The sequence below is a fragment of the Bacillus rossius genome, chromosome 1 (assembly GCF_032445375.1).
Source record: "Bacillus rossius redtenbacheri isolate Brsri chromosome 1, Brsri_v3, whole genome shotgun sequence".
Lineage (NCBI taxonomy): Eukaryota > Metazoa > Arthropoda > Insecta > Phasmatodea > Bacillidae > Bacillus > Bacillus rossius.
This window is the reverse complement of record NC_086330.1, coordinates 48,671,224-48,685,703: the sequence shown is the minus strand read 5'-3', so window position 1 is coordinate 48,685,703 and position 14,480 is coordinate 48,671,224. Positions and strand designations below refer to the sequence as shown.

The 14,480-nt window shown below is 34.2% G+C and overlaps 1 protein-coding gene across 1 annotated transcript in view; it reads left to right on the top strand.

The window, feature by feature from the left end:
* LOC134535693 (DNA damage-binding protein 1) overlaps positions 1-12,795 on the top strand; it is a 110,120-nt gene extending 97,325 nt beyond the window's left edge. Inside the window, exons 19-21 of the mRNA XM_063374891.1 lie at positions 3,035-3,204; positions 7,320-7,546; positions 12,641-12,795. Of these exons, the coding sequence (XP_063230961.1) occupies positions 3,035-3,204; positions 7,320-7,546; positions 12,641-12,724 (481 nt within the window). The 3' untranslated portion in view covers positions 12,725-12,795. The remainder of the gene's footprint in view (positions 1-3,034; positions 3,205-7,319; positions 7,547-12,640) is intronic.
* The last annotated feature ends 1,685 nt before the right edge of the window (positions 12,796-14,480 follow it).

Genomic DNA, 14,480 nt, shown 5'->3' with positions numbered 1-14,480 from the left:
TTCGTCTACACTTCGCATCCAGGGCACATCGAGCTCCCCTGCGGTGCCTTCGCCGACGGAACTGCTTTCTGCCACGCGCCGAGCTGCATTCAAGCTACCTTTCACCCCGATAGCTGTAATAACGACTCCACAGGCAGGCCATTAGTCCGCGGACTGCTATTGGTTATTCACAGTCACCCCAGAGAGATTGCAACTCTCAAGCTGGGATCCCGTATCCGCCACCCGCGGGACGCGGTCGGTAGCAGTTGGCATTGCTAGGCCGCCTCCCGTACGCCCACAAATCCCCCACGCACTGCCAGCCAACAGCCCGCGAGAGAGATGCGCGCGCCCCGAGAGACGACCGCCGACTGAAACGCGACCTCGCCACCTGCCCTGCCGAACTTTAGCGGACATAGCCGAAGCAGTCGGCGGAAGAATTCCACCGTCTGCTTCGGCCATGTTCGCTTCAGTTCGGCAAGAAAGCGCTACCTTCGTAGCTTCTACCACGTGTTTTTACAGCCAATCCCCTCCCTGAACCTTTGTACCATGCCACCCCCCCCCCCCCCCCTCCCTTCCGAAAGGAAACTACTGTGGCAGCCTTCCTGCTGAAAGCGGTCCTACCAGCGCTTCTAAACCTAGCAACGCTTCTAAAACAGCATGTTTTGTGTGTCGAGTTCTTTTCTTATAGCGCACAGCGCACAGTACTGGGTCCCAAGAAGATAGTGTAAAAAGTACATACACCTAACGGCACGAGCCAAAGTAAAATACTATTCTGAATAAAATATTTATTTAAAAAATACAATGTCTGGAAACTGCCTGGGCAAGCACTGCTTGCCTTGCTTGCCCTGACGAGACGCCACTGGTCGCAACGTCTATTTTGTCATAGATACATAGCATGTAAACTGCTGTTGTGTCGTATAGTGTTCGATCGATTTTGACTATCAATTTATATGCCTTTGAAACTATGGTGTTCACTATGGCCATCGCAGTGGAGTGTCAGTGTTTTGTAGTATTGTAGTCCATATTAATTTTTCCCACTACTTGCATATGTGATTAAACAAATGTTAATAATATTTAGTTTTCAAGTTTTAAATGACACTAATCATGTTTTCAATTATGAAGACCCATTAAAACATCAAATAAGGGTATTTCTATTGCACAAATGACATAACTTCAACAGTGAACATCGGTATACAACAAACTCATAAGGTATGCTATGTCAAATATCAGTTATTTCGATGCATTAGTATTAAAGGATAAATCAAATATGAATTATGAATGAATGAAATGAAATATGAATTCAAAAATTTGAATATTCACACAGACCTACTCTCAAGCTTTAGATTCTTACCTGTGAGTGACCCAGTACAGATTAATTTATTAGTGATATATAGAGACAAGAGTTTTTTTTTTAAGCCAATTACATGTTATTGTTTTTATTTATTTTTCTAATTCTGCTTATTTATAAATACTGCATATTATTGAACAAATATGACACTTAAATGTTTCATATTACTTATACCACCAACACTGTAATTGTGATTCATACATGATGCACTTTCACAGTATAATAATTTGTAACAAGCAGGTTTATGACAGAATTCCTCAGAACATTAAAAATAGATGGGCATGTATTCGTGTGTTTAAAAAAAATGTACCAGCACTGTACTAATATGAAAATGATTTAGTAATAATAGTTTCAGGGGGGTGACAGTTAAATTTACTTTTTCCTAAGTACATACATATTGGTACAAACTTAATGCTAAATAAGTTACATTCATTGAATTTAGTGTATTAAAATATAAGGTTTTTGTGATTTGAGTAAGTTTTAATTAAAATGCTGAATAATTTCATGTATTTCTGAGTTACATGGTGTATTGACATTCTTGTCTGAGTTTTTTTTTTTCTATTTTATCACAATTCACCATATAATTTTGTGTTTAGTAATGAGTCGAAACCCAATTATCTCGACTCCAAAATTCTAATTTTAATACCATATGTTAACTCAAATCTACCCCTGGAATCCATATCTATGTGTCTAAGAGTCAAAAATAAAATAATGTACAAGAAATGAAAAACATCAAGTATGGTTCTTTGAATGATTCTTGCACAGGGGAAGACTAATTTAAAACAATTTCGAGGACAAACGCCATTGCGGGATTTTTGTCCATTCTTGAGGATTTCCTACGATGTGCGGTGAAATCCAGCAATGCTATATGTACATGAATTTGTTCTAAATTAACTATGATTTTGTAACATGAAACAACACTTAACCCTTTAAATGTTTGTTTCTCTAAATTTTCAGAATCAATATGTATAGTAATTTTAATTTTATTATATAATTATACATTATCAAAATTATATCAACTTGGAAATAGTGAAAGGATATATACAAATAAAAGAAATAGTCAGTAAACTTGAGACTGTTGTCAGTGTTGAATTTTTTAATTTACATTTCCTCCAATATTTTTTGTAGCAACTTGTTTCCCTGACTCGCATATCTTTAAAATACAATAGATTATAAGGTTAGAGGATTTTATGGGTTATTTCCTAGTATTTACTTGTCCAGTATATAAACTATTTCTTTTTGTGTCAAAAATGTTCCCTGAAATGCTTTTCATACAACCTCAGAGCATTGCAACTGATGGCAAAAAAACCTTTCTTTGATAGCTTCTGTAGGCATTAATAATGTGTAGTCCTTGTCAACTGCACAGTTGCTGGTGTTTAAATGTATAAATTTTTTTTCCTTTTTTTTTTTTAATATCTCTTCGAATATCAAATTTTTTGAATACTGAGTTTTGGTGGTATTTGAGGAACTGCGGATTAGATTGGTCCATTACTATTATTTATTTTTGAATAATTTTTCAATATAGAATTTATGAAAACCGTACCTCACATTATATGACCATATTAAACACTATACATGGTATATGTCTCTAAAATATTATGCTCTTTATTTGTTTATCTTTCAGAGAATGTTATTTTCATTCCAATAATTATTTTCAACATTCTTGTAACTGCACATACTTATTAATTCCTCGCCCTGTTGTTGCAGTGCAGCGCCCACGGACGAGGAGAGACAACAGATGCAAATAGTGGCAGACTTTCACCTCGGCGACATGGTGAATGTGTTTCGCCACGGCTCGCTAGTGATGCAGCACCTGGGCGAGACGACAGTGCCGATGACTGGTTGTGTGCTGTTCGGAACAGTTAGTGGCGCAATTGGTAATCGCTTACGTGCCTACAAGCTAAAAGTTCTGAGTTCACAATGTACCATCACAGGGCCTGTGCCAATATCAGTTTTTTTGTTTGAATCCAGTGCGAATATCAAATTATTCACAAATACTAATATTGAATTCAAATAGTAAGAATGAGAATTAGAAGCCCACTAAAAATATTTTGTTCGCATCATATAACAACTTCAGGAAATTATACCAATATTACTCAAATGAAAGTTTGGTTAAATCAGCTACAATGATTGTATATAAAATATTTGTTAAAATATTTAAGTTATGAATTAATTCTTTTTAATTATGAAGCTAACCTAACTTAACCTAACCAACCTACCAACCTTTAATCAGAAGTTCCTATTCACCTTATTTTCCACAATTTTATACTCTACTTATTGATCCAGAAAATTTTTGCGAACCACAAAGTACTGTGAAATCCATTATTTTTTTTAATTTCCAAATTAGTGATTGAATGAGCATATATATATATATACATATACATACATAGTTAATCCCTAGTTATTCACAAGTTTTCATTGTTAACAGCAGCCAGGTAAATTTTTTTTTAGTTCAGCAATATTATAAAAACAATTTTTGCTAATTTATTGTTGCATCTTGTTTCGTCATAGATATAAGCAGCCTGTAAGCTGCTTCTGTATTACATGGTGACTATCTATTTATATGTTGTTGAAACTATGACAATTACTTCTTTTAATGCCCATCTTAATGGAGTGTCCTAGTTTTGTTGTGTTTTAATCCACGTTTGTTGGACTTTTATTTTCCCCCACTTCTCGTGCATGTGATAAAAATAATGCAAATAATAATTTATTTTCAAGTTTGAAATGACTAATATGCTGTTTTTTGAATTGTTTACGTGATTTTTTTTCCATTACTGTTTAGAGAAACAGCGGAAAAAAATTTTTAATACTTGTTGCATGTTTAAAATGTTGCATATTGTTTATTTTTTTATTATGAAGTCCCAGTAAACATCAAAAAAATGTATTTACATCGCACAAATGACTTAATCTCATCAATGGACATTGATACATATATGAGAAAACTCATGAGTAGAGGTGGGTCGAAAAGTATCAACCTGATACTTTAGCACTGATACGCGCCTGTATCAGTAACGGCAAACGAGTACACTTGAAAAGTATCAAGTACTTTAGTATCAGTTTAGAATTCGCCTGGAACAACACCACGGCCAATGTGCGCAGAACCCGATCGCAGATGACGGTCACTTGGGCGGAGCTTGTGAAAGGGGAGGGAGCAGGAATGACGAATAAGGGATAAAGAAGGGAAATAATGTAGGGGAGGAAGCGCAGGGGAAGGCGTTGAAGGAAAGGCGCAAAGCGAAATTGTTACGAGTCGTTTGGTTATTGTCCCACATAAAGTACGCTCAGTGCGCAGTGCGTGCACAGTCTCGTTCAATAATAAAACCAATGAAATTTTAATATTAAAAAGTACATTAATACAAGATATAATATTTATATTTGTGCACCTAACAGCTATGAAAATGCAAATAAATTCTCAGTTGACACTAATAACAGATGTAATCAACATTAGGACTTTTTTTTCCGAAAACAATTAGTAACTAGTGTTTTCATACATTAAAAGATTACGATTTTATCAAAAATTAAAAATAAAAAAACAGATACGTACATTAGTGAGCATACTATATCAATGTTTACGTTTCAAATGTTTCTTCAGATTAGTCGATGATAATTTATAACTCAGTTTTTGTTTACACAAATTACAATTAGCAAACTCATTATTTTCCGTAAAAAAATTCCACACAAATGAAGTCTTTTTCCTGCACTTATCCATTCCTTATTTCACTATAAAGATACTAACTACAAAGCATGACAGCAGGCAACAATGTACATGGTGGTAATTAATACACGGCCAGGACGAACTGCAGTGAATGTTGAACTGATTGATACTGGCTGTATCAGGCGGGCATAAGAGTAACAGAGGTAGAGAATTACCGGGCGTGATAAATAATGTATCAGACACCGATACCTTTTTACGCTGGTGATGACGGCACGGAGGATATGTACCCTGTAACGAGAATGCTGATACCTTGTCGCTTCCTGAGACCGCTACTGCTCTGATACAAAAGTATCAGATACTTGTAACTAGGTACATTACTGTATCAGTATCAGGTTGGAACAGATACCGAAAATTGCTGTAACAACCCACCTCTACTCATGATATGAGGTATACTATGGCAGGTATTTGTCAGCAAAGTGTTATTATTCGAAGTTGAATTGAATTTAAATAGTTTATTATTCGTATTCATATCTGAAAATTTAATATTTGCACAGGCTTAACCATTGACCATCATTTCTGCAGGCAATGTTGCTACAATAAAAAAAAAGCCAGCCTGTAACACACTGCCATTTAAAGCTGGTTTTACCTTTTCAGTTATACCTCACAACTTGCAATGGTTCTGGTGTGCTGCTACTACTGTTATAAGAATTTTTAATATTTTGCTTTTAACTTCCTTAATCTCTTGTGAACAGATATTTTTATTTTTTCCTAGCAATGTATATTAATTACTTATCATCCAGCCACTGAGGTGTTTATCTAGAGGTTTGGTGTCATGTTTGATAGATCATGTTAAAGTGCAAGTATAAAGATTGTTAATACTATAGTATGTATTTAATCTCTGAGAGCATATTTCTTTGATGAGAAATTTAAACATAAAATTCTGTTAGGGCTGTTTTTAATATACTGTAGTGATATGTCGGTTCAACTTTTTCACCGGTTGTTGGTTTGGTTAGAGTTCTTATAAATCGGTTCTCAGTTCTCCATTCTAAGTTCTAGGTTAACCCCCATCAAAGATACAGTATTTCCTGATAGATAGTGTGTTTACTTGTTCAATATGACTTCTAAGTGCCCTGCTACATCATTTCACCAAAAGCAAGTCACCTAGTCTCTAGGCAGCACAGGTACTTAATGTCTCACTTGATGGCTACAGTAGCTGACAACCTACATCCTGTGGTGCTGAAAAATCTAGGAATACATATTAGGTTAGGTAAAGAAAATAGTTCTTAGTCAATATTTAATTTAGGCATGTAGAAAATTGCTAGGAAAAATAAAAATATCTGTTCACAAGAGATTAAGGAAGTTAAAAACAAAATATTAAAAATCCTTATAACAGTAGTAGCAGCACACCAGAACCATTGCAAGTTGGTTATTATAATGGGTAAAGGATGTAACTCTCAAGTTAACAAAGGTCTGTTAAAATAGGGAATACAGTCGTTATTTGTTGTTTGAATAAGAAGTGACGTAGAGCTACAGAAGTGGTAACAAACACCTACAGTTCATGAGTAGTAGACAACTGAAAATCATGGTAGTTTATTTGGAATTTTAAGATTTTTATAAGTACATATATTGAGCTTGATATTCTCCACATGTCTACTTTTAGTTTAAATGATCAGCCCTGTCTCCAATTGAAAAGAGGGACAAATAGAGAGTTGAGATCTCTTGTGCACTAAGAACTCTTGTTTACGTTGGACACATTTTGCCTGTTAGGCAGCGCTATCTTTCCTAATGAGGCTAAGGGAGGAAAAGGGAGATAAATTGCCACTACAGTTTTCCAATATTTGTGAACCTTTCTTTAATGTGTCACAAGGGGCTGAAATGGAAGTTAGAAAGATGCCTGTGTGTGGGTTGTCCGAAATATACATCCCCCTACAACAGTATGTTATAGCATTTAACACCGGGCATTCTACTGTATTTTCACTGCTGAAAGGTTTGGATGTAATATCGTGGTACCGGGATTATATTTAGTATGGTTCTCAGTGCCAGTTACTTTGCCGATAACAGGGACTGACCCATCACTGTAATAATGTCACAAATAATACTTTGTTGTGTAATATGTTGGAGATCAAAATTGCCGATTTTCATATAGTTTACATTTTGGAAGGAAAAAAGGCTACTATATGTTATGTGATTGCAAACGAAAGGTCAAGTGGTTTAACGTAGGAAGTGAAGAGAGAAATAAGTATGATTTGTATTTCAGCTAACTATTTACTCTAGTTTCAAGTTTTGTGTTAATGCAACCTTCCGAAGCATATTCATACTATTGTGGTGGGTTTCCAGGACTGGTGACACAGATTCCTTCGGAGTTTTTTGACTTCCTGCACGAGCTAGAAGAGAAGTTGACACACGTCATCAAGTCGGTTGGAAAAATAGACCATTCAGTGTGGCGCAGCTTTACCACTGACATTAGGACCGATGTCAGTGAGGGCTTCGTCGACGGAGACCTTGTCGAGAGCCTTCTGGACCTGTCTCACGAGAAGATGAAGGAAGTCTCAGTGGGACTTCAGGTAAACAGTCGACTTCTACTGCACATCAAAAGATATACAGTCAAACCTCTATCTATCGAACTCGCATGTATCGATTGTTCGTGTTTATTGTATACTTTCTACGGTCCCGGCAAAATTGCCATACAACTAAGGTTAAAAAAGTCCGCTTGTACTGATGTTCGAATTATCGTTTTGTCCGCATTGATCGTACAAAATATGTGGTCCCGTCACTATAAATTATAATAGATGATCGTTTAACCATAAATATTTTGAAGAAATAACCATTTCTTAGAAAGAAACCGTCATAAAAACAGTAACGATAGTGTACAGTAGTAAAAATCACCTTAAATCTGCAGTCAAGTAAAGGAGCACGTAAATATGAAGAAAAGACAAATGAACAACAACTTACGAAGAAATATGGATGATGTACCATAACTAAAGTACAAACCCAATTGTTATCCTAAGATAATTACCATAAAAATAACTAAAGATTCTTTGTCGATACCATAATTACTACAGAAGCACGATAGCTACCACATTTGCACTACAGTTACCGTAACAACCGAGATGTATATTTACTGTGACGGTAATGTATTTATCTATGACATTAAAATTAAAGAACAATATTGAAAAAAAGGATGTTAAATTTTTATATGTACGTTTGGCACATGTTGCGAAGAAATAATGCGATCTGAAAGAATTCAGTACTACTACGAAAAGTGAAAAGGGTAATCGTGGATTTTTAGGTTATGGCAGTCTCTCTCGTTTTTCAGTAATATCGGCCGAAAATTAACAAGCGTATTGGAAGTCGGAAGAAATGCTGATTCAACTAAATATTGGCAAAATCGGCTTCTTCAGTACAGCTCTACATTTGATGACATGAGTAAACATATTTCAGACTTCAGGATATTGAAAAAGACTTTAATTTCCATGTAGATTTATTGTGCGTATGTTTTTTTTTTTGCAAGTGTAAATTGAATTAAGTAAAATACTTCCATTTTTATTTATTTTTCAACTGATTAACTTTAATGACAAGTAACTGATATATTTCTGACACTAATTTTGAGGTTGAAATATTTTTTAAAAATTCTTAGAGTGAAGTCCACATCTATTGAATGTCCGCATCTACTGAATTTTTTTGTTGGTCCCCTGAAAAACGATAGATAGATAGAGGTTTGACTGTATGTCTTTTAAGCTTCAAAGTGTACACTTATGGCTTAAGCAACACATGCTTGTACAGCACACTGTTGATAACTCCAGGAAAAAGGAAGAATTATCAAATGGCACATAGTGCCTTTCAAATGTTACCTGTTGCAATTCTTCTGCGTTCGATAACGACATTCTTGCCAGTTTTCATAGTTGCCTGATCTCTATCTTGAATACCTCAGAGAAGGCAACTTTTTCCAATGAAAATTAAATTTATTGTTATCATTATAATGGAAACGTTGAAATGGAGTGAAACTTGGTCATTTAAGAAGCAGTTGGTAAATGCTTTGGTGTCTGTTTTATGACGAAATGTTGGTGAAGTACTTGGGAATCAATTTTTTCATTAATTGCTCACAAAAGGATACATTAACATTGTGTGTGTGTGTTTGATCTATAGATGTGCATTTTCAAGTTCATTACTGTTGTAGTGTCATTATTAATTTATATATATATATTAGGGGTGTGCGGGATCCCGACGCTTCGGGAAAAAAGTCGGGAAAATAGGCTTCCCGAAATGCCGGGCGGGAATTTTATTACTCGCGAATTTTTCGGGAAATTGTTTAAAAATTTACAAATGTTTACTAATCATGTGAAAATGTTTTCTATCAATTCAAACTGTTTTTACAACAATATTTATTATGGATTCGTACATTTTTGAAGGGTTTCCATACTATTTAAACGCAAAACATCTTTTAAACTTATGCCGATCGTAGCGACAGCTGTGGTGTGCAGTGAATTATGATAATCGTTTACACATATCTAATTGGAATATAAAAAACGTACATGGAGTACCTTAAATATTGTATGCGTTCATAAATATATTTCTTCAAGGGTACAAATTTTCAAGATACGTGAATAGTCAGTTATAAAACGTTATTGCCGTCACCATCGAATACTTAACCTAAAACCACTGTGTGTCCATAGACACATACAAAACACACGCGCAATCCAACCTTTTTGCCAAAGATATAAGAAATACTAGACTTGCGTTTCATAACGAAGCGTAACCGTTCTCATTACTTGATAGCAGTGGCGATGTAGAGAACTGTATTGGCACTTTGAAAAATATGAAATCACGTAGTTTTACACCACTGCTCACAAGTATCTAAACATCTATGATTTTGCTTTGGGAGAAAAAAATAGTTGTTTACTGTTTAGTTTGGCAGGCTTTTTCGGCTGACGTTACGTTATTACGGCTTGGGCAAAGTATCTGTTCCTATTTTTGATGCCGTTGTATATTAAAAAACTAGCAGCCTAAAAATAATGGATGTTGCAACCGATCAGCTTGTTACTTGTAAACCTAAAAGTGTTTGGAAGTATTTTGAACGTCTGACAGACAGTAAATCCCTGGCAAAGTGTGTCGTGAAAATTTTTTTGAGATGCGAGCATGGTAACACGTCTGGCTATAAAAAAATAATTTGAGGATGCTAAAAAATATGAAGTCGCCGCTGAAGAAAGGGCAAGTGAAGCAGTCAAAAGAAATAGCAGCAAAAAAAAAAACTAACTTTGCAAGAAACGTTTAAATGGCCATCTTCTCATATTATAATTAAAAATTTGCCTTTTTATTTTATTTTCCCGATCCCGTCCCGTTTCCCGCGGGAATAATTTATTTTTCCCGAAAATTTCCCGCAGTACAAAAACCTATTCCCGCACACCCCTAATATATATATATATATATATATATATATATATATATATATATATAGACACACACACACACGTACGTACACACACACAATTGATAAAAAAATTATTATAGAATAAAATGCTACAAAAATGTAATAATACTGCACCAGTATTCATAAAATTAAAATTAACTTCCAAACTGAATTGAAAATAAATCTGTTGCGAACTGCTTTCTCATGCCAGCTATTGCAATGTGAATCACACTCCCTCTCCATTCTGTCATCCCCTGTTACCATAATGTTGTTGCTAATACTGTAGGTTGTTCATTTTTTTAAAATATAAAGCTATATTGTTAAACAATGTGGATCAAAATATGCCATCGTGGTTTCAATAGATTATAGGACATAACCATTTCCTATTAGGTATCTAATTTGAAAATATTGCATATAAAAAGCATTTTAAAATACATATGTAGTGTATTAAACAAAGTTGCTATCTGTGTCTGTTTGTTTGCTTACTTATAAAATACACAATAGATTTTAATGTGGTTTTCACCATGATTTAGAGAATTTCTTCCAGAGGGTTTATATGTATAAGACATTCATATTAAATTTAAAGATAGTAAAGAAAGCTCAATGTTTCATAATCAAGTCGTAAAAAAACACTTTATAGGTGCTTACTTGGCTTATGCTGACTTATATCAAATTAATTATTAATTGGTTACAAAATTGTGGGTCTTAAAAAGGTCTTCAGAAAATTCTGTGATAACATAAGTCTCTCTTCTAAGAATGGCTCACAATAACCTTTTTTTATCTCTCAAAATTTCTTCAAAAATAATGAGTTATGTGCAAAGCTATTTTGACTCTCATTCCTTATACCATTAAATGCTAGTTTCATTGGGCATTGATTTAGATCAAAATTTACCTTTACACCATATCATATGCTGCTTATAAGTGCTTACTTATTAAATCTAAATGCATCCATGTGAAGCTGGTAATATATAATCTAGTAGAATACCTATCTGAAATTAATAATGACAAATATCTGTGAAATTATTTGTGTTTAGTTTTTAATTCATTGTTGGGAATGACTACAACAGCAATAATGGCAAACCACCACAGAATCTTCCCCCCCCCCCCCCCCACCTCCCATCCTTGGCAAGCACAGGGACGTCACGGCTGTCATCACCGTGGTGTTCCTGTACTCACGAAACTCAGTAACGAGTAAAACAACTCATTATCAATCATTATAATTATTATTATCATAATTATCATCAATCATTGGTCAATCTTTCATCAATCATCCATTATTTTTCATCAATCAATAATCATCCATCCTCAATTCATCATCATCATGAAAGCAATAATACTGATAATAGAAAACACTTGAAAATCTTGCAGTATTTTATCTCTTCTTTAATAAAGGCAAAATTCCCATATTAAAGATAAAAACTAGTGCAATATTAAATATAAAAATAAGGACAATAACTGTTGAAACTAGTATGGCATCAACAGTTTGTATCTCTTCCCTTTTAAACTAGCAGACCTGCCAACATTCAAATTTAAAAAATCATGAGGTCCTCGATAAAAATTTTCAGGCCCATAAATACAAGTTAGAAATAAAATACAACAAATGAGAATCTTTAAATTTAAGTGACATACCTGTACATATGTTACATGGTCTCTGCTTCAAAATTTATTTCAACAAATTATAGGTTGAAGATTTAATTTAGTTGAACATAATTTAGCGCTGTCGTGTAGTGATCATGCAGGGCCGCAACTAAAAAAGATGTAAAATAACATTCTGCTCGTGTAACACTATTATCACTGTTCACAGCAAAATTATTTTTTTTTATTGGAAGCAATACACTTCACGTGTTAGTTGTGTTTTTTTGTAGCGACATGTTTCACAATGTCTCCTCTTCCACTATGCGAGATAGAAAAATCAGCACGGCACATGCTACAAAACGCAAAATTGCTTCCTTTACGTGACTCGAGTATTGATGGAAACTCATTACTGTAAGCTTTCGTAAAACTTGTTTTGTAACTTTTACAAACAAAATCTTGGGGCCCCAAAAAATCGTGAGGAGAAACTATTTTGGCGTGAGGGCGTGAGATTGACCTTAAAATCGTGAGCCTCACACCAAAATTGTGAGAGTTGGCAGGTCTGAACTAGGCATGATTGCTTTGTGAAACTCCAGAAAGAGAGTTTGTGTGGGTTGAGTTGTGTGTTAGAAAGGCCTGCTTGCTGGCAGTGATAGAGTTGTGTACTTGTGTGTTGCAGTGGGACACAGGCAGTGGGATGAAGCAAGACGTGACGGTGGATGACCTAGTGAAGGTGGTGGAGGACTTGACTAGGATTCACTGAGTAGAGTTTGTGTGGCTGTTGGTGTACATCAATAATATGTGTAATTAATAAATACCAAATGTGTGACTGTTCTCAGTTCCTCATTTTATACCTGCAAAAAAATTCAAGCATAATTTATGGCAATAATCAAGCTAAGTAATTTTTCTGTATGATAATATAATGTGGGATGTGAATTTGTACTTATGTGATTGTACTCATGGAATATGGAATTCAGAATTCAAACCAAAACTATGAACCATAAAAGTCATTAAATAAATGGTTATTCTTAGGTTTTTATTTTGCCATTCATTGTATTATATATAATTAAAAGGTTGGCATGTGAATAGGTAGCTTTAACGTACAACCTTTAATTTGTATTGTAAAAGTGTTCTTTATTTTTGGTTTGGCATACTTTCAAACTTAAATTGTATTAGCAGCAGACAGCTAATTCTGTCAATAATAGTTACATCGCTAATCATTATTTCTTACTGAATAGTATTTTTTTTTTTTAAACTCCTGCTGATATAAACATGAAGGGATCTTTAAGTATTATTCATGGAATTGTGCAATTAAATACACATTTTTGTTCTTATTTTTCTGGTCTTTTCATTTAAAACTATTTTAGATAATATTCAGAATGCTACAACATCCAGTCATCATTACAAAGTGGTAAGTGTGGCATATACAATGTTGTTCCCCCCCCCCCCCCCCTTCATTTTAGTCACATTTAAGATAGTGTATAGTTAAAGAGTCATAAGGTTCATAAATACTGATCCTTACAAAATACTATATTTGATGATTTTACAACTAAGCCTTTCTTAATGTTAGTATTTCAGTTGTGTAATAAGATAGTTTGAGCTATAATAGGAATCTCACTTAAGCTGTAAAAAAATTAAGTACCTAGACAAATTCAAAATGTCATATTAATGCCGTAGCTCTGGTTTTAGCTGAAAAAATGAAATGTGAGCATGTTGTTAGTTTTTTTTTTTTTTTTCCCAGGGGAGGGAAATTAAAATTAATCAAATCATTTGTATGTTATTTGTTTTATACTTAATTGTAAATAACTGATTTTATAGTTCATGAAAATGTTAAAGTCTTTGCTTAGTGTACTTCAGCTGGAGCTCTTTGATTAGGCAGTATTCAGTTTGGCACATTTTGTAATCTGGCACGAATAAAGTCATCTCCATTCTTATTTTTTCAGGTGGATTCCTGTTTTTCAGCAGGTTTTATATCACATTTTCACAATATTGTAACTATGCATGCATACAAGCAGCTTATTATAACTGTTTTGAAGGATTGCATTATATAGTAATTTTTCTTTGGTATTCCTGTTAAAACTACTTTAGCATTAGATGGATTGGAAAAATCATTACTCCAACACAGCTGTGGTTCTAACGTGGCGGATTAAAACACATCAAAGAAACAGTGGGTTTTTTTTTTTGTATTTGTTTCTTTGTTCGTAAGAAAAGTCCAATTTTTAGTTTGTTCCACCTTCATCTCCACTTTTTAATGTTTCCTGTGAAGTAAGATTTACTTTGATTATGTAGGTACTGTAAAAAAAAAATATTTATAATATTCATTAAACTTTGCTTAGTGTACTTGAAATTCAGGCTATTAAACAGGGTGGCCATCCAACCATGAAAATTGGGAAACCTTGAATTAGCCAGGGATTTTTTTGGTGCCTGCAAAACTGTGAGAAACTCGTTAATTTATTTAAGCCATTGGGAATGATTTGTTTGTCTAGCAAGTTGAAAAGAACTTAGTTGAAAAACTGCTC